At 49.4% G+C, this 24969-nt stretch overlaps 1 protein-coding gene across 2 annotated transcripts in view; it reads right to left on the bottom strand.

Moving 5' to 3' along the window:
• Window positions 1-1800: 1800 nt before the first annotated feature.
• The window catches only part of Runx1 (RUNX family transcription factor 1), a 229290-nt gene continuing 206121 nt past the window's right edge, over window positions 1801-24969 (bottom strand). For both annotated transcript variants that reach the window (XM_040750450.1, XM_040750452.1), the window contains 2 exons: window positions 12493-12654; window positions 1801-6023 (listed from right to left, as the gene is read on the bottom strand). In XM_040750450.1, the coding sequence (XP_040606384.1) occupies window positions 5554-6023; window positions 12493-12654 (632 nt within the window). In that variant the 3' untranslated portion in view covers window positions 1801-5553. The remainder of the gene's footprint in view (window positions 6024-12492; window positions 12655-24969) is intronic.

The raw sequence follows: 24969 nt of genomic DNA, 5'->3' as shown, positions 1-24969 counted from the left end.
AACAATACAGAGAAACCCTGTCTCAAAAAACCAAAAAACAAAAAATGCTAACACACAGGTGGGATTTCTTGGGATCTGGAGCTGTATTTGGCTACCGGGAGAGGACTCTCTCTACATCGTGGCGGTGAAGAAGGCTTGGACAGTGACAAAGAGGGCATAGCAGGTACAGTGTGACAGAGCAGGGGCTCTGCACCCAGTGCTCCGAAGTAGAAACGCTCAAAGGAGTTCCGTTGGAAGGCGGCTGCGCATAGGCGTGTCCTTTCGAAAGGGGCACTACGGGAAGGGGATGAAGTAAAGGGGTAACTTCCTAGAGGAGGACCGTGGCAGACTCTTGCCCAGCCAGGCGACAGAGGCCAACGGGGAGGTGGAGATGTCTCTGCCACCAGTTTCATTTGAAGCCCCCCCCCCCACACACACAATGTGAAAACAGTAGTCTCTGGGCGGGTCCCATCCCTCTCATCAGAAGCCGCTATTCCGGTAACCTGGGCTCCTTACCATGCCCTGCCAGTGCCCACAGGCAGCCCAGGCCCAGGTTACTCCTTCTTACCACCCCATTCACTTCCATTCCTGATGCTGTCTGCAGTCTTTCCCCAGACTGTCCAAGGCCGGCCGCGTGTCCCGCTGGTGGCTGGCACGCAGTAGGCTTTCCAGGGTGGTTTGTGGCGGGATGGTCATCTGGGCCATGTAGAATCAAGACAGAGATAACAGTTTTCGTGGGAGGAGGGTGAGGAGAGGACTAGTCTTAGAAATTTCTCAGTTTACATAAATGGAGCCTACAGGTTAGACACACACTTTCCATGTCATTTTGCAGATTGATTTTTTTCCTTTTTCCATTGTTGTGCATGTTCATGTGTGTGTGTGTGTGTGTGTGTGTGTGTGTGTGTGTGTGTGTGTGTGTGTGTGTGGACTAAAGGATAACCTTGACTATTGCTTTTTAGCCTTGTTGGAAGCCTGGAACTTGCCAAGTGTGCTAGGCGGACTGGCCAGCAAGCCCCAGGGACCTGCCTGTTTCCACATCTCCAGAGCTGGGAGTGTAAACCTAAACCACACCCGGTTTTTTATGTGAGTTCTAGGAGTTGGAGTCAGGTCCTCATGTTTGCCTCACGAGTGCCAGGTCTCTCTGAGCTCTTCCTGGGTTTTAAAGAGGAATTATAACACGCCCTCAAGCTCCCTTATGCCTAAGGAACCCACCCTGGGTGCCCGCCCTACTCCCCAGCATTCGTTATGTCTTAGCGGGCAGGGAATGTTAGAAGCACTCGGGAAGGGCTCAGCCTTGAACTTGAAGTGGTTTGTGGGAAACGTTTCCACAGCGTGATTTAGTGGGCTCTGCCCCACATTCGTCTCAGAAATAGACGGGATCGATTTGATAGGACGCAGGCTGCGGGAGTGTTTATGTGCCAGCCATATGGGTTCTGGTACTGGAGTTACAGAAGGAACTGCAGAACAAAGAAAGGAAGTCTTCAGTGGCTTTGGGCCTTGCCTGGCTGTGCATGATCGATCCCCAGGGGAGGGACACTGACTCACCGCTTGAGGGCAGTGGCGATGGGTTGCATGCTTTTCTGGCCTACAGAGAACGGTTCTGGGACATTTTATTCTCTCTTACTGTGTGTCTTAGCATTTGCCCCTGACAGAGCCCGCCAGGAGATGTTCTGTATGTTAGCGCCAGGGAGAAGGAGCAACATGCACTGGCTTTAGGATGCCTCGTGACCACGTCCAACAGTTGCCACTCCAGTGGGCAATAGCTGGCGTCTGAAGAGCTGCGGCTGTCTGAGTTTTTCCCACACACATACTTTGCTGTCATTTCAGTTAGGAAGTTTATTTATTTATTTTTCCCATTGATCTTTGCATATCCAGGGTAACAGAAACATCCAACAGTTCATTTGGAGATTTCTCTCTCTTTTTTTTTTGCACATTCATTCCTCCTAAAACATAAAGTGAACTTAAAAAAAATTGGAACCATGCTGTTTATTAGCTGTTTATAAAAAGTGAATAAGAAGTAGCTTGTTGTTTTTTTTGAAAGTCTAAAATGAACAAGTGGAGAGAAGCATTTTCTTCTACAATATTTAGCGAACATAAGAAAAAGTCCTTAGAAACGCACACAAAAAGTGAGAAAAGTTACTACAGGCATTAACAATATTTTATAATGAAGCTTGAAATCTATTTACATACATAAATACAATTGAGTTTATTGATACAACTTCTTCTGAAGAAAAAAATAAAAGACAAATGATCAGTGTTGCCAATACTGACCTGGCAGACAGAGGGAAGGCACCCAACAAGCAACCAACCAAAACCCCCAACAAAGGTATGCCGTAGAGTAAACAAAAGGTATTTTGTTCAGATGTGGAAAAAATATAGTCCGAGATTGTTGTCAAACCATTTATTTTCTTGTATAAAAGACCCTAAACATTTCATGCCTCCCTCCCCCCACACAAACAAAATTAAAAGAACCAAAGAAAACTATCAAAACCAAAACAAACCCCTAGGACTGAATGTCCCAGGGAAAAAGGTATTTCAAGAAAGAAATCTGCAATCACCAACTACAGGCTGTTTGAGGGAAAGCGTCTGTCCCTTCCAGTCTGAGCTTTTCTGTTTGTTGGCTGCACAGGACGTGTGGGCAACAGTGCAGCCATGCAGCATGGATTGGGATTTACAGAGGTCTCTGCCGCTGGGTTTGGACAGCAAGCAGATCCAACATGGCTGGCAACACCTCTGCTCTGTTGTTAGAAATACATGAGCAAGAGAATAGCTGACTCACACTCTTCTTTATGCAAAATTGAGAAGAACTAGACCATCTGTGTCTGGATACTTGGTATGGGATAGGGTGTGTGTGTGTGTGTGTGTGTGTGTGTGTGTGTGTGATGCCTCCTTAAAAAGTATGCAGGAAGGAGAAGGTGAAGTTTGCAGGAGAGAGGAGAAGAGATAGAAGAGATACTGGAGGACACAGAGGGTGGGAAAAACAGAAGAAACTGAAATATGTGTTTGAATCATAAATAGGGGCTTGAGTAAGTAGTAGAAATGGTTTATTCCAGTTTTCTCTTCCTGGACCAGTATTCCCAAACAGCCCCACCTGATCTCAGAAGTGGCTTGTGGGTCTTACCTGGAGACAGTGAGTGAAGTCACCTTGATGCACCTGAAATGAATACAATTTCTCAGGTAGAAAAATATGTGCCATATGAAATCTGTCTCCAAGACAAGGAATGCTTGATTGATGCGTTTTTCTGAAATGACTAAATACTGTGCATGCTGATAAGGGTTTGGGAAGCGCTGAGCGGCTAGCCAGGCCATCTTCAACCAAGTGACAAAGTGACAAGCCTTGTGCCTGGTATCCAGGGCAAAGATTAGAAGTGTGAGACTGTCCCGTGCTTCTTGTAGGGCTAGAGTACCTCTAGGCATCAGAATTAATATAAAAAAATATAAATCTTCTTCCTTTATCTTTCCCTAGCGTTTTCTCAGTCCAGATATGGTAACCTATGCTAACGGGAGCATCTGCTTTTGGAGAAATAAACTAATGATCCTTTTTCAGAAATTAGCATTTTGTTTTCCTAACAGCCGAAGACAGCTTAGCTGTACAATGGACTGTGGGACAGCTGAGCGAAACTGAATGGTGGAGAAAGTTATGTCCCCTCTGAAAATCTAGCCGAGTTTCTCCGAGATCTCCGGTAGCTCTTCTCCTTAAGAACAACCTGAAAGTACAGGCTAGTTAGTCACCCCCCAAAGTGCTGCTGCTCCGTGTAAAACAAAGAATCAATATATAGATATAGATATAGATAACTCAAAAACAAGTTGTATTTTTTAAATAAGTCCAGCTGTTTTTGCTGCCTGCAGCCAAAGATCTAATCTGAATGCTTAAATTTATAAAATAATAATAAAAAAATCCAACACTGTTCTGAAGTCCTGCTTTCAAACGCTCTTCAGAATTGACCTGACATCATTTCAACTAATTTAAGAGGTACATTAAAAACAACCAGATCATTTTGAGCACACACATATGTCAAAATCAGCAGTTAGGATTTATAAGTTGTGGAACAACTGAATTTTGACCAAGTCCCTCCACTATAACAACAGTGCTGTTACATTTACAGTGACTGTGGTATACATTTGAACCGTAGCGTGGACCGCAGAGACACGGATCTTTCTTATGCTGCTGGCCCACAGATAAAGTGCACTAACCCCAAAGGTTAGGGCCTCAGCCTGGTGGGAGTCACTCAAAGGTACTGGTGAGTGAGCAGCTTCCGGGACGCGTCCTGCACTGGTTGACAAGGCATCTCCCACAACTGATCCCTCCCACTAACGTAGGTAGAGGGAAACTGGCTCCTTCAGGCATTTTGGGGTACACTCTCTTAAAACCCAGCCATTGGCCCTCAAAGGCCCCTGGTATTACCCCTTCTATTTGGATCTTTGGAGTGCAGCCACGAGTTTTGGTTTTCATCGAAGAACAGGAACTATCATTAAAGGATCTTATTCATTGTTTTGGGGCCCAATGGCCTACCCAGACGAGCTGTTATACTCATGCCTGAATCAGAAGGCCTTGGGGCAAGCTTACCTCCAGGCGGAAATAAAATCCACTTCCTAGATGTAACCATTGGCACTTCTCTGAATCCTTTGGGGGAGCAGAGTTTTGCCTTTCCTTTTGAAGGGAAGGAGCCAGGTACGAGGCCCTAGGTTGAGCCTGGCAGAAAATTTTGATCCTTGGAGTGACCCTCAGTGTCTAAAATCTGATTGAAAACATTGCTGCGTTAGCTACCAACTTGTCTGAATAACATAAAAGGGAGTTTAATGTAAACAATATCTCTAGGTAACCAAGCGATCACATAAACCCATCCATTTTTTTCCAGCCATCTTCAATGCAATAACATTTAACTTTGGCTATTATAAAGAAAAATGTAGTACTTGATATTTTTTCTTAATATAAGTACATTTAAATAATTAAAAAAGTATCAACACATGTAAATGTTCAAACATCGAGATACATAAATATCTAGGGATTTCTTTGTGGAAATACAGTAGTTAAAAAAATGACCCAAAGCTGTAGCTGTCTCTTAAAAAAAAAACAAACAATAAAAGAAACAAAAAAAATCCCAGCTACATTAAAGTCCAAAAGTTAAATAAAACGTACAGAGAAAGGAACCGCATTTCTTTCAGTTGGTCAAAGGAAGAAAGAAGCAAGCTCAAACCTATACATATCCAAAAATAACGACCACCCAGATGCAAAAACACACATTTTCTTTTTTTGCAATTGATAAGGTGCGGAAAAGAAACTCCGAAATAAGAAATAGATGTCAAACAGGATGTCTTCCCCGCCCCAATCAAAAAAAATTTCCACTCTTTGGAATAAACAACGTGGTTAAAAAGTGAAGTCAAGGGTATAAAATCTTTCTTTTATTCACAGCATTGCTAAATCAGGAGCATTCACAGTTCCCCTCCGGGGATCTTCCTGTCGGCCTCCTCCGGGGGCCCTCCTGGGGTGGGGGTGTCTGTGCATGGACGGCGGGTGCAGCCAGGCGGGCTCAGTCCCTCGACGCGCCGTCGGGCGAGCGTGCGGGTGTGCGCTCAGTAGGGCCGCCACACCGCCTCCTCCAGGCGCGCGGGTGGCATGTTGGTGGGCGAGTTGCTGTGGCTGCCCTCGGTCTCCACCACGTCGCTCTGGCTGGGCAGGCTGGGGTTGAGCAGCGCGGCGCCCGTGGACGCGTTGGTGCAGGGCGGCAGGATGCGCGGGGGCGATCGCTCGCCGCCCACCATGGAGAACTGGTAGGAGCCGGCGGACGCGCCGTAGTACAGGTGGTAGGAGGGCGAGCTGGTCTGGAAGGGCCCGGCCTGGGCCTGCGAGGAGCCTGGGTAGGGCGGCGGCAGGTAGGTGTGGTAGCGAGAGGCCGAGCTCATGGCCGACATGCCGATGCCGATGCCCGACGTGACGGGCGGAGAGTAGGTGAAGGCGCCAGGGTAGTGCATGCGCGGGTCGGAGATGGAGGGCAGCGTGGGGAACTGGCGCGGGTCACCGAAGGCTGTCAGGTCCGGGGCGGCTGCGGGTGGGTGGAAGAGATGTCAGTGAGTCTGTGGTCTTAGAGACAAAGGCCTCCCTCTTGCCAGAGTGCCCCGCCCAGGACACACAGGGCTGCCCGGAGTGCCCCTGCGCATGGAGGGAGACCACTGAGATGGATATTTACCCAGAATGCTGCTGCTTCCTAAGCAATGGGGCTATTTGACAGAAGTGGGTTTCAGACAGCAATGCTGTCACTGATAGCGTGAGAACACCTTTTGTGGGAGTCCTGCGATGGCTGTGTCATGTGTCATGACATGGCATACCATATGTATTGCGTAAGTACCCAAACGTCACACGCACAGCAGTGCAATGCAATGTTTGCAATATGCATACATATGCACTCCCAGGTTGGCAAAGCGCAGCCCAGCAGTCAAAGCTGACTGGGGGGAATTAGTATGTCCTAGGAATTGAAAACTGGTTTGGCTTTTTCAAATAGTGGCAAAACTGTGAAAATAAAACCACAAGATTTTTGTTTCTATTTAGCGTTTTTGAGACACAGCCTCAGTCTGTACCACAGGGGGTGGCCCTGTGAATATTTTCATGCGTGACAAGCAGCTCTCACTGCTATTAAGTGACCAGGACAACAGAGCTCTCAAAGCTTAACCATTTCTCTTTGGCCCGATCCTCTATCTACATTAGAATATTAATATTGATTAATACATTAGTAATATAACCAGTACACTGCTATAGCAATATTAATATAACAATATATAATGACATAACATTACAGAAACTGAGGTAATTGGATGCACTTGTATGTTACTAACAGAATATTAACGTCATTGCACATGGTTTTCAGCTTGGATAATAGGAAACTGTCAGTTTTGTAGGCGCCGACCCTTTGGAAGTTGGCTGATTTCCTATCATGGATGCATGCTGTGGTAGTGACAGTGTCACTTGCCTATGTGTCTGCCTTCTGACTCGTCGCACATCTGTATCACAATTTCATGTCTTTATCTGAGGCCTGCTTCACCGTTTTCTTTCCACAGAGGCTGGAAGAGGGTGCCAAGTCCCCTGGAGCTGGAGTTACCCATGACTGGGAGCCACACTACAGGAGAGCTGGAACTCGAACCCAGTGCTCTGCAAGACCAGTGCGCGCTCTTACCCACCCAGCTGTCTCTCCAGCTGCTGCTTCCCTAGAGTATTTTTGTTTACCTATTTTTATTTTTACACAAATGGATCTAAGCACTTGCCGATCAGCTTTTCCCATATGCTGACTTTTCGCTGGAATGACAAAGTTTCCTTTCAAGGCGCATACTGCTGGGGATGAATTGACAGTTCTACAAACTGCCACTGGGTGTCCTCCTGTGGTTCGCCCGTGGGTCCCCCTGTGCCGCCCTCATGTGCACACTGCCTTTGAGGCAGACCGGGGCGGAAATGAGGGCCAGCATGACTTCCCTTGCAGATCAGTTTACCAAAGGTGGCACTCCTGCCATTTTTTTTTTTGTTTGTTTGTTTTTGTTTTCTGAGACAGGGTTTCTCTGTATTGTTTTGGAGGCTGTCCTGGAACTCGCTCTGTAGACCAGACTGGCCTCGAACTCACAGAGATCCGCCTGCCTCTGCTTGCCGAGTGCTGGGATTAAAGGCATGCGCCACCAACGTCCGGCTTACTCCTGGCATTTTTGTCCACGTTATTTCTAGTGGGCTGGTTGGATTCTCTCTGACTTACTCCCTGTGAGTTGTCTGGCAACACCTAGGGCCTTTACCCACTAGGGGTCAGTAGTGCTCCCGCCCCCACTGTGACACCCAAAAATATCTCCAGACATTGCCAAATAATCCGGGAATGGGTGTAGGGGGACACACATTCACCCCCTGCTGAGAGCCACCGCTGTGAATCGGAGGGTCTTGGGGGCAGCTTGTGCCCCTTAAAATGAGGTCGTCACACCCATCCCTCCAGAAGACACCAACAAAACAGCAGAGGCAAGAACTGAATGCTCCAAACGTTAAATTCTCAAATCAATTTACAGAATAACCTTAAGCTCCGGTGGCATGTGGTCTGGGCCCTTTTGAGTTGAGCCTGCTAGAGAGAAACTTGAGGGCAACTAAAAGCTTCCTTTGAAAGGAAAACCACCCGGGTGGATTAATCTGGTTTTGGAAGGCATGAGCTGTGATCAACTTCCTTCTACTCCAAGCCTATTATTCCAGCGCGAGAGGTGCTGTTTGTGTTCGCGTTTCCCCCTCCCTCTCTCTCAATAATCTTTTATTGCTCTAACACAATCTCACAAAAGGAACTCTTGTGTACATTTGGGGTGAATGCGAGGGAAAGAGACTCCCCATCAGAGAGGTAATTAGAGTTTATAGAAACAGCCCGAGTCTGCAGCAAATCCCTCTACTAATGAGGAAACCAGGAGTCTGCCTTGCAAACAAACGCCCCTGTTAATGTGTTCAAAGCAACTCAGACATGTGGGCAGGGGAAAGGTTGTGAAGGGGCCGGGTTCTGGGGCTGCCCTGGCTGGGCTGCCCTCCGGCTTCTTCTTCAGCCAGGCCACGCCTCATTCCACAGGGTTCATCCCTGCCCCCTCGCTGGGGCTACCTATGAGCAAGCTCTATGTCACCTATGTGCAAGCTCTATGCTTGCACAGAGAGCCGTGACATGTTTGAGAGTTAACAGGAAGCTTCACTCTATTCTTCTTTTCCCCAGTTAGATTTACACAGTGTAGGGAGAAGCCATGGCAGGACAGAGGGCACTGGGCAAACACAATCAGTTTGTTGTCGTCTGACGCAACACTCGGGACACAAACAAACGACTCTGCCCGCTATCCCTCTTGCTTCATTTGTCCTGAGACAAAAAAGGTGAATCCGCTGGAAAAAGTGAATGAAAGGTCACCTCGTTTCACAGCCATGCCCCAACATGCTCTGCCCGTCTGTTCCGATCACCACACGGTAATGCGGTGATGGCCCCGAGTTACTGGAATCGTGTGAGTCTGTGATTCGTCATGGGTGTGAGCACGGGGGTAATGTTGCAGCCTCAGCTGCTGGGGGCAGGGTCGCTGAAGATCCTGGATAACTAGTGGTGTCTGTCTACAGAAGGTCATGGTCTCCCTTCCCCTCCCTCCCTCTCCTTCCTCCCCTCCTCCTCCCTCCATCCATTTCCGCCTCCTTTTCACACAGTTCGTAATAAGAAGGACTTAGGCCCTCTAGATAGGTTCAAGTGCTCTATTCAAATGCTTGCTTTCATTTATACATAGTATTTACAAGTGTGTGTGTGTGTGTGTGTGTGTGTACATGCATGAGCACAGGTAAGTGCAGCGTGTTTATGGAAGCTGAAGGAAGGAGTCACACGCCCTGTGGTTGGAATTAGGGGCAGCTGTGAGCGCGTTGGTGGGGGCGGGCAGGGGGGGGGCTGGGGAATGAACCCAGGTCCCCTGGAAGAGAAGCAAAGGCTCTCAACCACTGAGACATCTCTCCACTTGTTTTCATTTTAAAATCTGGTCTAGCCTCTCTCAACACAAATCACCAGTCACAAGAATTTATGCACCATCACAGGACAGACAGACAGCTCCTCTATCCTTTTGGCTGGCCTACCCCCATTTCAGTAGCAAAGGCAACTGACCCCGCCCTCCCCCTCCCCACCATTCACTGGGAGATTTTTTTAAAAGTAGGAAGTCTGAGGATTAGAAGGTTCAGGTGTTTTTACTTGGACGTGTATCTGCCATGACAGAGCTGGTCTTGGCTCTCCAGCCTAGCGGCTGAGAGCAGCCCCACTCCAGGCCCCTCCCTCCCACTGCCCCCAGGATTAAACAACCTGAGCAGATAATGCTGCCTTACAAAAGGAGCTTCTGCATGACTCAGGTTAGTGCGAGCCGTCTGTCGCCCAGGTCGGCAGCTAAACATTAATTAACAAAAAGAAAAAGTAGGTTGGGGGGGGGGGGGAGAAAAGGAAAGAGAAGAAGACGAAGGAAGGTAAACCCTCAACGTGACAACTCCTTTCAGACAAGGTGTGGAGTCTGTCTGCAAGGGACAGAGACAGACGGACACCAAGTGTGCGGGAAGGAGGACCAGGCGGGGCTAACGGTGGCCAAAGCACCCAGCGCACCAAGCTGTTGGTTGGCGGAGAAAAGGCCCATCAGCCACGGAGGGGTCAAGTCCGCAGAGCTGTGCGTGCCCCAAGCTTTTCATGGGTCCCAGCCTTCTCCTGCCCCAGGGCTATGCCAACACTTTCCAGGCCTGCAAGGCCTGCGTTCAGTGTTTGATTTCTAGGGGGACCTCTGCCAAGTTGAAGCTCTGTCTCCTAAGCCTGTTCTCTGCCACTCAGGAAAGTTTGTTTGCCGTTCTCCCCGGCAGGCAGCACAGGTCACTTCTGGGTCCCCACACGGTTTTTCCCTTTCTCACATGCCTGTGCCATAAGCGCCCTCTTTCCAGCCTGTGGTGTTGAGGTCAGATCATTATTAAGAACATAGCTGTGATTTGGACATGTTGCCCATTTTATTTTGGGTGATGGTGGCACTGGTGTTTTGTCCATGCTGTAGTGAATGATCCTACACCCATGTGTATACGGGGAGTGACGACTGGGCTTGATTCATTAAAAAAAAATTACAATTTTTTAAAGGACATGGAGTTTGGAGGGAGTTGCTGTGGGGGAGTGGATATGATCAAATCTATCATGTATGCAGTTCTCCAAGAGTAAACAAGAAATATTAAACCCACCCAGGTGTGATTGATGGTGAGCTGGGGCAGCTGGTCCTAGGTGTCCATTTTGGGTGGTGACCAAGCTAAAAGACTTACATAATAAATTTCAAGGGACAGACCCACACTGGGGACATTTCCAAGGAAAACAGTAAGTGCCAGCGGACAGAGCAGTGTCACCGAGACGAGTCTGCGAAAGCTGACAGATGTTACTGGAATCAGACTGTCCCTGAGGGACAGGTCTTTACACTCAGCCAGCTGAACACATGCCATAATTCCTATGTTGCCCTCTTAATTCCTTAGACCATCAGCTCCCACGGAAATGCTGGCACTGATGGCTTCGAGGCAGGTGAACCCTGCGTAAGCTGGCTTGCACAGTTCGAGCAAGTGCCAAGGGCTGGTTGAAGCTTGAGATTCTCCCTGCCCCCAGTTGACAAAAGTGACAATGTCTGGTGACCTTCTTGTGTGTGTTTGTGTGTTCATTTATGAGTACCTGTGTGTATAGATACTTGTGTGTGTGTGTGTGTGTGTGTGTGTGTGTGTGTGTGTGTGTGTAGACCAGAGGCCAGCCTTGCCTTTTGATCCTTAGCAGTGGTCCAGGCAGAGCCTCTCCTTGGCCTGAAGCTCTCTTATTAACCACACTTAGCTTTTACACCTGTGTTCTGGGGAATCACACTCGGCCCCCAGGTTTGCAAAGCAAGTGCTTTACCCAAAGAACCCCAGAGACACTTCTGATGGACAAGACCAGGGCATTTGCTACCGGCATCTAGAGGTCAAGGGTGCTCCTAATATTGTCTGGCACATAGGACAGCCCTGCCCCCAAACAAAACATGATGCAGCCCAAAAAGGTGGGTGCCATTGCTGCTGGGGGAAGACAGGCTGCACCAGCCCGGTGAGTTGGGGCGCCTGGTGATGGGGAAGCTGACCCTCGGCTGGAGTCTTAAGCACTCCTGGCGGTAACCGTCTTTCACGACATTTAAGGCGACAGTCCGGACTCTCTGCCCATCTGTCTTTAAGCGTCCCAAAGCAAAACCCGCCCCTCCCCCAGCACACATGCAAGTGCACCGTGCGGGCCTCCTGAGGGTGAAGCTCTCTCAAGTATTTCACTGTTTGGTTCAGCTCCAATTTCAAAGACCCAAACAAGTAAGTTTCTTCTTTTGCCTTCAACAAAGGAATTTTTTTTCCTGTAACTCTGATTTCCCTGCCCAGGAGCGTAGGTGAGTGCCAAGCCCCAAGGGCTCATAGGTTAAATGACTAATATTTAATGAGCTCGTATTAACAACAATTATGCTAACCATGACACCTGAGCTTTCCATCTTGTTCCTAACCTAGGTCTGAACAGCTCTTAGCTGGGAATGTTTATCTTGGGGCATATCTTTTTTTCCTATTCTAGTATGGACCCCATTGCGCTATACACAGGGACCTGCAAAAAAAAAAAAAGTCACCACCACTGGGAAAGAGCAGCCGCGGTCTAGAATTCAGCTGGTATGTTTTTTTGTTTGTTTGTTTGTTTTGCCAAAGGTACAAAATCCTTAGACCACTTCGACTTTTCAAAATAGTCCTTAGCCACCAACCTTCCCCAACATACATGAGCAAACCCTAAATACCGAAGAGATAGACTGAGACACCTCTGCCTCCTCATCCGTACCCTCTTAGCGTGCCAATGAAAGCCCGTGCTTGTCATGGCACTCTTTCGGAGGCAGGCGACTGTGTCTTTGAACCCTGCTCTGCTCTGTATCCAGCCAGCTCCTTCCCGTCGTCTCCCCTATTCTTCCGCACCTTCCCCTCCAGCCCCACTGCGGACACGTATTCACGCGGCTTACATGAGAGTCGACTGGAGAGCTCCGCGGAGAGGCTCGTCATGCCACTAGCACGCCCAGGAGAAATGGGTGTTGCTGGGTGCACGGAAGAGGAGGTGATGGACCCCAGGTACTGGTAAGACTGATCGTAGGACCATGGTGGGGACGGCTGGATCTGCCTGGCATCTGCAGAGAGACAGGGGTGTTGATAGATGGAGAGGGGTGGAGGTCTAAAAGGTCTTACAGTGACAGCTGCTCATCACTATTCATGTAACAACTATACAGTATGCACATGGCTTGCTTATTTGTGTCTAGTGAACTCCGCAGAATCCAGGTATTTGATGCCTCTGTGGTATGATAGCTCCCCTTAAAGAGGAGCAGTCCGTGTTGGACTTTGGGAGGTTTTATTTGATAATTCCTCCTTCTATATATTTTTTTCATATTAATATTGCGGGTTATGCTGGACTCTAGTAGTACTCAATGGCTTGGTATTCCAAAATGACACATTCAGCTTTACCGATAGTTATAATTATCATAAACAGAAACATTTTATAAGCTCAGATGGTCATCAATGTTCAGGAAACATGAAGGATGTAAAGGGGATCTGGGGTGTAAGGGAACATAGACAGAAAATATTAATGGGCTTATAAAGTTTTCTACTTAAGTAAATGATCACAAATGATAACAAAAGGATAAAAGAAAACATCCCTCCAATCCCCCCCCTGCACGTGCGCGCGGCACACACACACACAAACACACACACACACACACACGAACAGAGGAACACTGGGTGTGAGCTGTCATGATCAGGTCACAGGTCCACCAGTGAGACTACCCCTCCAAACAAGCAGCACTGAGTCTTGAAGTTGGCAGTGCTTTTGCTAGTTTGTCTTATTTTTGTTTGTTTCTCGAAATAGAGTCTCCCTATTCCCTCCTTCCCTCCTGCTGGTCCATTTCTTCCTTTTCTTGAAAACAAACAAAAGAAAACTCCTGAAGATGTAAGTGTTACAGACCTGGTCATTCCTGGACAAACGTTTTTAACTTGGGGTCTTTAGGACCTACTAGTAAAGAGACCACTTGATTTCCTTCCAGATGGTGGGGGATTTGAAGAGATGGCCCAGAAAAGGGAGCTGGTGCACATTAAACTCAGCAGACAGTGTAGGTGGAGCCTTGTGCAATCTTACAGCCAACAGTGTAACAGGGCTGGAGGAGACCAGAGACCACAGACTGTATCTCGTGTTACTGTAAGCATCTTGCTTCACGCATGCATGGGGGACAGCCAAAGCCATACCCTCAGATATGTTCTACAAGATATACTTCTGTTCTCCCTACACGCACTCACCCAACGAGCATATACTACTCAAATGTTGTCGTCACTTAGAAAGCAAACAAAAGAGGTTCTAGAATTGTCGGGAAAGGCCTCCGGGGCGTGAACTGTGCCTTGCTGTGTAGACAGCCTAGCACCCCTAGCCCCGTGTCTAAACCACACTAAGCACAAAGTGGTATGCCATGATTCATGCTCTGTCATGTTTTACTGTAGTGAAAAAGTCATGCTGGGCCTTTTTCTGAGCTCGTAATTAAGTCATGCAAGCGTTGCATAATATTTCACAGCCTTTTAAAAATATGCTTTGGTAGAATGACCTTTATGATTTGAGCCAAAGTTCTGTGCTTTTTTTTTCTTTTTTTTAAACACAGGTTGTAGATTTGGCATCATCTTACTTTCCATTGCGGTGTTCCGTGGGGACAGCATTACAAACCCATCAGCCACCGACCCACCAACCTTTACTTTCCCATCCCAAGGAACTTCCATGGGTCCTTTGTCAATGGTGGCTTCATTCCTTCACTCATTCATTCATTCAAACATCTGCACACTCCTATGCTGGTGAACTTCCTCACTGGCTCATTCATTCACGTTTCCACCGTTTTGCTTCACTAGGGCTCCGTGGTAGGGGCTCACTAGTGAATGGCTTTGCAGTCTCCACCTTCTAAGAGTGACAGTCACTGGAGGATCTAAAGGTTGTATAGAGACTGGCTGCTAAATTAAATGCTAAATTAATTTGGACTTGCAAATGGCTGTTTCCAAGGCAGAGACAAGAACGGTGGTGATATTTGCCTGTGTTCTGCATTGGAGAGCAGCAGAGAAGGAAGGCGTCAGAAACAGGTCTGGGGTTGAACTTTGTCTCTACCGTAAACTAGCTCCAGGCACATCTCATGATCTCCTGTCTACCAAGGGTAATATCAAGGAGTGAGCAAGCTAAAATAAAACAAAACAAAACAACAAAACCCGACAATGTGTGGCCATCATAAATGCTCAATTAGTTTGAGGGATTTCCAGGATTGTACTGCTAAAGGAAATGAATCCCTCCAAGAGACTTGCTGATGCTCGCTGATGCTCGCTGGTAAGGCGACACACACTTGTGGGGCATGGGGAGGGGGAACCCAGGTTATGCGGCTTTGCTTGGGGTTAAGGGTCTTGAAAAGAGCTAGGTTCTGGATATTAAATGGTAAGTGAGTAAGGGAACTGGAATTCTGTGATACAGAGAAAGCAGGAATTCAATACTTCAATCAACTCATGCTTCTGTTTTTAAAAATTCCAGACTAGAAACTGGAACTCACTCTGTAGACCAGGCTGGTCTCGAACTCACAGAGACATGCCTGCCTCTGCCTCCCGAGTGCTGGGATTAAAGGCGTGTGCCACCACTGCCCGGCTGAAAAGAATGTTTTTAAGGCAACAACATTAAAACGTCGTTAGAGTCTATCCTGACCCTATGAAATAATTCATATCAGAGTGACCTGCTTCTTCTGCTTTCACCCCAAAAACATAAGGAGTTAAAGTTTCCATTCTTGTCCTTAGAACAAGGAAAAAGCTGAACAGAAAAATCCACGACCTTCCTGCATCTCCCAGGGAATTCTGGGAGTAAAGCAGGCCTCTCCCCAAGGTCTTGGGAGGCAGGCAAGCATAGAAGACCACACCAAGGAGACAGAAGCTGAGGGAATGCATCATGGCGATGTCACACTTTGCTGAAAGCTGACTATAGGCTGAAACGAGAATATGAGTCTGGAGAGTTACGGCCCTGCCCAGAAGGGGCATGTTCGTGGTTCAGGAACTCCGCTGGGTTCTCCTAGGATCCCTTCTCACTTAGACTACTGTTAGAAGGCTGCAAGAAGGACAAGGTAGAGTTCATGGGAAGCTGAGGACACAGAGGAGACAACAGCAAGGACACAAGTGGGGCTGCACTCCTTTGGCAACGATAGCTTTGTAGCCACTAAACCCAACCCAGCCCCTGCCTGGGTGAACACAGAAGACGCAGCCCCTGCCTGGGTGAACACAGAAGACGCAGCCCCTGCCTGGGTGAACACAGAAGACGCAGCCTGTCTGTGCTAGGTCATGTGCTGGACACACCAGGCTCATTTTGAACAGATCACAAGATAAGGAAGAAATGCTCGGCTTAAAAAGACAAAGCTTCCCAAATGGACTCAGAGGAGACACAGATTTTAGAATTGCCAGAGGGAATTTTAAAGGGAAACTGTAAGAAAGGCTCAGGAGAAATTCTGGAAATGAGAAACACTGTAACAGAAACAGGCCCAAAGACCTGAGTTTGATCCTCAAGGCCCACATGGTGGAAAGAGAGAACCAGTAATTCCTGTCAGTTTTTCTCTGACCTCCATCCATACACTATAGCATGTACACACACACACACACACACACACACACACACACACACACACACACACACACACACACACGAGAGAGGGGGGGGGGTTAAATAAATAAACAAATAAATGTAATTTTTTTAAAAAAGAAGTAGCATAACAATGAAAAAAATAACATCATTTGATTGCGGACTTAGCTTTTTAAAGTCCAGAGCAATTACTAAAGCGAATTTTAAAAGCTATTTATTTATTTGTTATTTTATGTGCATGGGAGTTTCACCTACACACATATCTGTGTCCCTCATATATGCAGTGCATAAGGACGCTACAGGAGGGTGTCAGATTCCCCCGGGACTGGAGTTAACAGACAGCCATTAGCTACCCGTGGGTGCTGGGAATCAAACCCAGGTCCACTGAAAGAGTAGCCAGTGCTTTCAGTCTCTGTATTATCTCTCTAGAGGTATAATTAATATGCAAATAGATGAGCTAAGATGAAATCACATAAAGTGTTCAGTTACAGTGAGAGGAGACAGAAAAGTGTGTGGGGGGGTGGGGAGGGCCAAGTACCACGTGCAACAGACACAAAAGTTAAACCCTCGCGGATAATAACCCAGCTACATCTATAAACAGTCTAAACGTGAATTGTCTAAATCTACCACAGAAGTTGTTGGAACAAGCTACAAATAAAACTCAACTACCTGACGCATACAAATGGCTCATTTAAATACAGAGTCCGGTTAAGTGCAGAGGGGCGGAGAGAAATTATGCTAACGTCAATTCAAAGAAAGTCCGACGACTCGCTGTATTAGCTTCCTACAAAGCTAATTGAAGATGGAGATTTCCAAGGATAAGAGATGAGTTACATGGTGATAATGTGGCAAACTAATAATACGTATTCTCTAACAGGTGCCCCGTCAACAAAGGTATCAAGAGACCTGGGGCAAAAACTAATTGAAACACAAGGAAAGGCAGACAAATCCATCATTACGGCTGGAAACTTCACCATCCATCTTCCAGACACTCACACACCATGCGAGCAGAAATCCAGACTCGGTGGACCCGGACAGTATCAACTCGCCTACCTGTACATGGCTCCATTCTCCTGAAACCCACATGGAGCACACACACTGAAACAGACTACACAGTTTGATCTTTAAAGCCGTAACCATACAAAGTGTTTTCTTGGGCCACTTAGGACTTGAACTCAAACCCAACAACCCCTTCCCTGCAAAAAGCAAAACCAAAAGCCAGGAACAGAAAGGCTGTTTGGGAAATCTTCAAAATTTTGGAGATTACGTGTAAATGCCATAGGGACCAAATGAGAGGTCTTAAAAGGTATTTGCAGGGGATGGAAACAAACAACGTTAACGGACTAGAGTGGAGAGCAGGGTTGAGGGAGAAATTCCTAGTGCTGGAAACACATGGAAGGGGAGATCCAAAGCCAACAACGGAGGCTTTATGAAACGAGAGTGGGAAGGAACACACCCCTGACCCAGGGCAAGCAGGAGCAACGGCATCTAAAACAGGGGCCACTGAAATGGGAGAAGGACCTGTACTGCTGCGAAAATCCAAAGCTTATCCGCTCACCCTGTGCCCTCTCTGGCCGAGGGGAGGGCGGGCAGGGACACCGGCCTTACTCAGATGGACCTTGGACGGCACCCTCCGACCTGACCTCACAGCCTAGGTTTCCCGTGGCAACCAAGGAGCTGGGGTCACTTCCCCGACACCTGGGTCAGGATGGCAGAACTCCATGTCTCCGCTATAGTCAGAACTATTTTCCACCCCCCCCCCAGACTGTTTGGCAGGCATCTCTCCATCAACCAATCTTTCCGTCGCCTTTGATCCATTAAAAACAAACAGTAGGCCGTCCACTCGAGGACGATGGGCTTTTAGAAGAGCAAAAACTGCTCTGGGAACATATAAACCAGAAGACTTCCCCCCTCTCTGTGCGAGGAGGAAGGCAGAGCCACTCATTTCCAGGGTGCCCTCCCAGCGCACCTCGGTCATGGGCAGCTGGTGTAATGCCCTCTTGGATACCTCAGAGCGCTCACACAACAGGATGTGAGTCAAGGCTCAGACATGTGAGTCAGTTTCCAGGGTGATGTGTCAGGGCGAGCCCCGGGGGAGGCTTGCATCTTCTCCTCTGGGACCCTTGTGAAGACCGAGGCTACCTTGTATATGGAAGAGGTGGTGCCCCCAGATGCTTGGAATCCACCCCCCCCACAACACCCTGAATTGCGCAATGCCAGCTTTTGCAGCCCTGGTGTGGGGCAGGTGACTCCCTCTGAGAGGCTGTTTTCCCCGAAGTGCTTTTGAGAAGCAGTGTCTCTTCTGGCTTCTGTGCTGGACATTAGATTCACAACAGCGCCAGATGACAGAAAAGCAGTCGCCCCAGAGGCATCACCCCACACACACCCCGCGCCCCCCACCCCCAGGTGGCCAGCATTGGATTAGCATCCTCTACGCATTATCAGTGACACCCCATGATAACATGAGTCAGTTCCCACCAGCTCCGGATTCTGGACGAAAAGGGGGAGGGGGTTGTGAAAGAGCCCTGGGGTTTGCCAAGCATGTGTCTCCCACTGGCTGCAGACGTTCTGGTTAGTCATGTGCGGATGAACTGCATCCACTGTGCCAACCTTGAAGGGGAGTTGTCCACAGAGCCAGGACAGAGAGACCCGCCTGGCTATGAGGTTCCAAAGGCCTCCAGGGTCTGGAGAGACCCCTTGTCCCTGACAGCCATCGGCCCAGGAGGTGACAAGCTGCCTGGGAAAGGGAAAGAGCTGCGTGGCTTCATCTCCGCCACTCCCGATTCCCGTATGGAACTCCTCACTCCGCCCACCCACCCACTGGGGAAGGCTCTGATGTTGTGAATCTGAAATGCTACTCCTAACCCTGGTGGCTCACCTCAGAGTCCTTTTCCTCTCAAACCTCTGTTTCCTCATCTTTTAAAATGGTGGTGGGGGGGGGGTAAGCAGACTCACCTGCCTCACAGGTGTGAGAGTTAATTAATGTTTGTGGTACAGCTTTGAGATCCGCAGATGAAAGCTTCTCTATAAACGCAAAGTGCTAGTCCTCATTAGGACTGCCAGACAGTTCCCAGGGGAAACAGTGTAACCCTCACGGCGAGGCCGCTCCCCTCGGCCAGATCAGTCTGAGACACCGTCTGGAGAGGGCTCTGTATTTAGGCAGAGTCTTCCCTGTGCAAGGGTTCAGGGATAAGTCACCGGCTTCTAGAAAAGACGGTGTTTTCGTAACACGTCTCGTTCTAGGTTGGCACCGTCTCTCCTCTGGACGAGAGCGGCCTTCAGTGTCCAGACGGTGGGTGAACTGTGGTTCTGAGGGCACCAAAGGCCCTGTCAGGTTTCTGCCCCATCTTTTCCTGCAGATAACTTATTTCGGTGAACGCTGTTGGAGAGGCAACCACGGCCCCCCACGAATGCCTCACCCGTAAGGACCGTCTGCACCCCCTCTTCCTACACCTCTAACCTCTTATGTTTTCCTTGGCCTGTAGGAGCTGGATAGAGTCCTGCCATGCTAGGCCATCGTGAACCAATCCTTCTAATGTGCTCCCTGCTGAATTCCCCCTTCCTTCATGCCTTCCTCTTCCAATGCAGTCGGGAAGGCTGAGGTAAAGACCCTCAGCCCCAAACGGTCCTCCTCTTCACTCCTTCCATGGCTGGGGCGAGGGAGAACTTCTGTGTCAGGGGCCAGAATTCCCTTTGCAGCCCTCGGTAAGGAGAGAGAGGGTTCTCACTCAGAATAGAAGTCGCTGACACCCCATACGGGAAGCTGTAAGCAAGGGAACCTCGTACCTCTTGGGGCTGCTCACAGATTAGAATGTTCTGGGCAATGCCCACTGAGTGAGCACACACTACAGATTTTACTCGGGTCAGACATTAGAGACTGCTTCAGCCGGGCCGGGGAAGGCTGCCTGCTTGTTCTGTCCAGTGTCTGCTCACCGCTACCAACGGGCCCCCGGGCCACCTCAGAGAAGCATCCGCCCAGGCTTCTACTGGAAACTAGAGGCCGAAAGAGCTGTCCCTTGGGCAGATCGCATTAACATGACCGAGACTTTATGAGGGGCAGTGGTTCTCAACCTGCAGGTCACAACCCCGCACAGCGGCCACATGTCAGATATCCTGCATATCGGAGATTTACATTAGGATTCGTAACAGTAGCAAAATTACAGTTGTGAAGTAGCAATGAAATAATTTATGGGGGGGGGTGTCACCACAGCATGAGGAACTGTATTAAAGGGTCACAGCATCAGGGAGGTGCCTTAGGGTGACTGCAGGTGCCAAGAAAGGGGCAGCCATCTTCTTGGGACCTCCCTGCAGAGGGACCCGCTACCCACTTGTTCTCAGCCAGGGGAATCTGTAGCTCCCGAGCATAGCCTAGAACGAAGCCTGGCCCACTCCAGACTCAGGACCTCTGGTGGGAGAGCAGAGGGAACCTCCACCCTGGCATCCAGACCCTTAGTGTTGTCTCTGTATGTCCTAGCTGCGACCTTACGCTTCCTTCTAGCGCTGCATCAATTTTGTTAAGCGTCAGAGCCGTTTGGAAATTCCCAAGGTAGCTTGAAGGCCAGAAAGCAGGCTCTGTCACCCCTGCGTCACCCTACGACACACTCTTGTTGGATCTTAGGTAGAGGCTGCAGCTTCGCATACCTGAGTCAGAGAGAGGTTCGTATTCGTGGGGACAGAAGAGTCAAGACCGCATTCTCTGGGACAGGCCCCATAAACACAGGAGGTGCGATGGTCTGCGCAGGCCCCAAGCATCTCTAGGACCTGGGTACCTCACCTCTGTGCTGCCCCAGATCCAACAGTGCCTGGGCGACAGCAAAGCAAAGGCGGGACTCTCGGGCCTGAGGCACCAGTCCGCTGGTTTCTCACTGAGCACAGACACTGAGGCCACATCCCCACCTGCGAGGAGGGTGACTGCACCAGCCTGCCCGAGGTTACTGGAAGGGCAAAATGGAACCCTGACCTGGCCATTGTCAGTTACTTATACCGAGAGAGGCCAGGTCACAGCGTCCAGAGTGAGGACTGCTTGCCCGGTGCCCGGTAGAGATTCCTCACCCGCACGTGGCTGGCGCTCCACACAGACAGGCCCCACAGGGCAGCCGGGAATGAGACTTTGCCTCAGCCAGCCAGAGTTCCAGGGTGCAAACTGTGGTTTCCACAACTGTGTGTGTGTGTGTGTGTGTGTGTGTGTGTGTGTGGTTCCGGTGGCTCAGTGCCAGCGCAGAAAGGCAGTGCGAGCCGTGAGCCCTCCCCCTCCCCACCCCCAAGCCCCCACTCCACGTCACTGCTCCAGAGGAAGTCCATCACCATGCGGTACAGCACAGGCTCTCGGAAGGGTGGCACAGTCCCTGCCAGGACACAGGATCCGAAAGCTGAACTGGGAGTCAAAGATTCATTGTTCTTTGTCTTGTGAGGTGTGAGTCATGTCAGAGGGGTGTTCTTCCATTCCACACTCCCAACTCACAGAAGAACATTCCGACACAGGGAAATAGAAAACTTCCCCCAAGATGAAGGGCCCAGCCCTTTGACAAATGCTTACAAGAGAAACCCAGTCAGCAGCATCTGCCTCCATGTTTCCCTCATTCTCTCTCTCTCCCTCTCTCTCTCTCTCTCTCTCTCTCTCTCTCTCTCTCTCTCTCTCTCTCTCTCTCTCTGTGTGTGTGTGTGTGTGTGTGTGTGTGTAAGGGGTAGGGTGGAAGTTCTGGTCTGGTCTTACTAGACTGTCTCTCTCTCTCTCTCTGTGTGTGTGTGTAAGGGGTAGGGTGGGAGTTCTGGTTTGGTCTTACTAGACTGTTCTCTTCCTGCCTGAACCCTGGCCACTGTCAATTTTTCCTTTCCTACACACCGGACTTGGGCTCTTAGAATCAATTCCCTGAAGCAGAGCCAGGGGACGAGTTGCAGATCAGGGGTGGGGTGAACCCTCCCTCTTTTGTCCATCTTCTAATCAGTCTACACACAGGCCTCTCTCCCTGTATCAGAGGAATCTTGTGAGTCCAGGGTCTGCCTGACGAGAAAGGTGAGCCTTGCATGATTCCCGGCTGTTATCTGGGTTGTTCCAACACACCCATCTGCTCACAGGAGCAGCACAATGGGCCCTGAACACCACACTTCCGTGTGGTCTCCCGTGGCCTCTCCATTGTGCTAGAAACGGTGGTAGAGCCAAGAAGGACTTTTGCGTTACGTGAGGGAGGGTCTGGTACCGGAGACGCCTCGCACCTCACCGCTCCTCCTGCTGGTGGCCTCGGAAAGACGGTGTGGCTAGGACCCTGCGCTGGCCTTCGTTTTTGAGCTATGACGACCTATCCCTATGGGTCCTCCAACTCCACTCATTTTCTACAGACACGTCTTTTGGATGGTGCTCATCCCTTATCATAAACGCGAGGCTCTTCCTCCACAACACCCAGACACAGCTCTGCTGTCTCAGAGATTGCTAAATGACTCAGATACCCACCATCAAGAATAGGGTAGGGAAGAGGAGGCGGAGGCCCTACCCCGCCCATGAGCTCATATTTCTATCCAAGCTTTGCGTTGTTTGGGGCTATTGAAAGCCTTCACTACCAGCCCCCCAAGGCACCAGACAACCACACGAGGGGGCCTTGCTCACTTATGCCTGTGGCCCTTTTGCATACCCCAAGTAATTGACCTTGATGTGAACTAATTGGGACTGCAATAGATTAATAGCGAGGGATGGTGAGGTGGAGCCGCCACGCAGAGGGTACCTTTGAAGATAAGAGCCCTGCGCCCGCTTTCATACGCTAATCCCCCGTGCTCCCAGCAAAGCACACAAACTGATAAAGGCGGACTCATCTGGGGGCAATCTGCACTCGCAGAGGAATTCCGCCCTGTGCTCTGATTCAGGGAGGCAAACGGAAATCTGCCGGAATTCTTTTCAAACTGACACAGATCTCAATAAAAGAAAAAAGAAAGACATGTACCACACAGAGGGAAGCTCATGGTAATAAGCAGATCTCTGATGATCTGAAGACTCGCGGTTTCATGTGTTGGCTTAGGCAAAGTAAATGGCATTTCAAATGCAACCTTCATACTTGAATGGCCGAGGTCACCCTGAGAAAGATGACGCCAGGCTGAGCCCAGCCCAGCGGTGGGACACCTCCCTCCAGAGAGCGCCTTTGATTTACAAGGTCAAGGCAGCCTCTCGCACAGATGCGATAGGTTCTTAGTGACTTGGACGCAGACGGAAGAAAAGAGATGTACAGGTTGAGACAGCTGGCAGCTCCGGAACAGTTTCTTGCACAAAGGGGATGACCAGTGGAGGCCGCAGGGGCCAGAGATCTACAGACTTTAGTTTCACACACTGGAATCTTGTATGTATGGACTAAACCCTTAGGGCTGGCCCAGAACTGTGTAAACCAGCAGTGGACCCTCCTCTGGAGGATGCTTAGCCGTGCCAGCAAACAGGTTTGATGAGAGCCAGGAGAGGGAGACATTTGGTGGGTAGAGGCCAGGGGTGCTGCTTGGGATCTCACAGTGCACAAAGAGTGAGTGGTTCAGCTCCCAAAGTCAAGGGGATCTTAAAATATCAAGGGTAACCTCGCCCAGAGAAGGCCATACTTCAACGACAAAGCAGAGGCTACTCTGGTGGGAGGAGATTGAAGTTAGCACTGTGGCCGAGTGTGGGGTGGGGGCATCTCTGGCTAGGCTGCACCCAGGGAGAATCCCGTGTCCACACTGAAGCTGGGGGGGGGAGGGCAACTGTTTTCTCACAGTCTTAGGACTGATACCCAGACTCGGTGCTGGCTGAGTCTAGCCCTGGGGGAGCCGCAGGTGTAAATGACCAACAAGACTGCTCCTGAGCTGACCACTGGCTTTGCCGCCTTGGAAGGGGCAGGCCAGCACTTGCCTCTCCCCGGCTTCCTGGACATGAGTCACATGTAACTAGATAATGATGCCGATTGCTGTCAACAGTTCTGAGGTCTCATTCCAAGGCCTCGTGGAATGATGGGGCAGCAGGAAGTCCCCAGATGGCCTGTGTCAGCTCCAACTCAGAGAACGCTGATGTTCAAGATGAAGGGACGCTCTCTGTTCCCCACAGAGGGTTGGTAGTAGGGTCAAAGCAGATCTCCTTGTTAATTATAGACCTGCTGCTTCCATGAGACTACGGGAAAACACCCCTCCTGCATCTAGGCACCACGTACAGGAAGATGGAAGGGCTTAAACGTCAAAAACTGCCCAAATAACTGCCGAGTATGTTGGTGGGGCGGGCACTGCGTAGGACAGCTCTTCCTGATCACAGATCTGGGGGTACTCAGGATTCTCGGGGTTCCCTTAGCATTCTGTCTTACGTTTGTATCTCCTTTCGTACCCTGGAACCAAACCTGGATCTCAAGTAAAAGTTGGTATCTGTTGCTATCATAATTCACAAACGATCCAAAACCAAGGACAGGAAGAGACCATTCTAGGTAGTCGCAGGGAGGAGCCAGGATTCCTAAGCAACTCCGCCTTTTCTTCTGATGGCCTTAAGCTGCCACGCACTGCGCCGTGCTGACTTGGAACCCTTTTATGGAGAGTGCCATGCTTGCTCTGTTCATATCACTTGACATGACGAGTTAGCTGCACTTGTCTGTCTTTCACGTGGATTGGATTCACAGGCCCGTTCCCCTCCAGTCTCACAAGCTTCAGCCTGGCTGTCTGAACCTCCAGATTAGACGGATGAGCCCAGGCCAGACAGCAATGAAACGCAATTACCTAGGCAAACTTTTGAAGGATTTGAGCCCCAGGGCACAGGCTGTTTACCAGAGACTGAAAGCGCCGTTTGTACCAGCGAGCGGGGCCAGTTGCTGTGGTCGTTTGGATCCTGCCT

The sequence above is a fragment of the Mesocricetus auratus genome, unplaced genomic scaffold (assembly GCF_017639785.1).
Source record: "Mesocricetus auratus isolate SY011 unplaced genomic scaffold, BCM_Maur_2.0 Super-Scaffold_100008, whole genome shotgun sequence".
Taxonomy (NCBI): domain Eukaryota; kingdom Metazoa; phylum Chordata; class Mammalia; order Rodentia; family Cricetidae; genus Mesocricetus; species Mesocricetus auratus.
The sequence above is the reverse complement of the archived record's forward strand: the minus strand, read 5'-3'. Positions and strand labels throughout refer to the sequence as shown.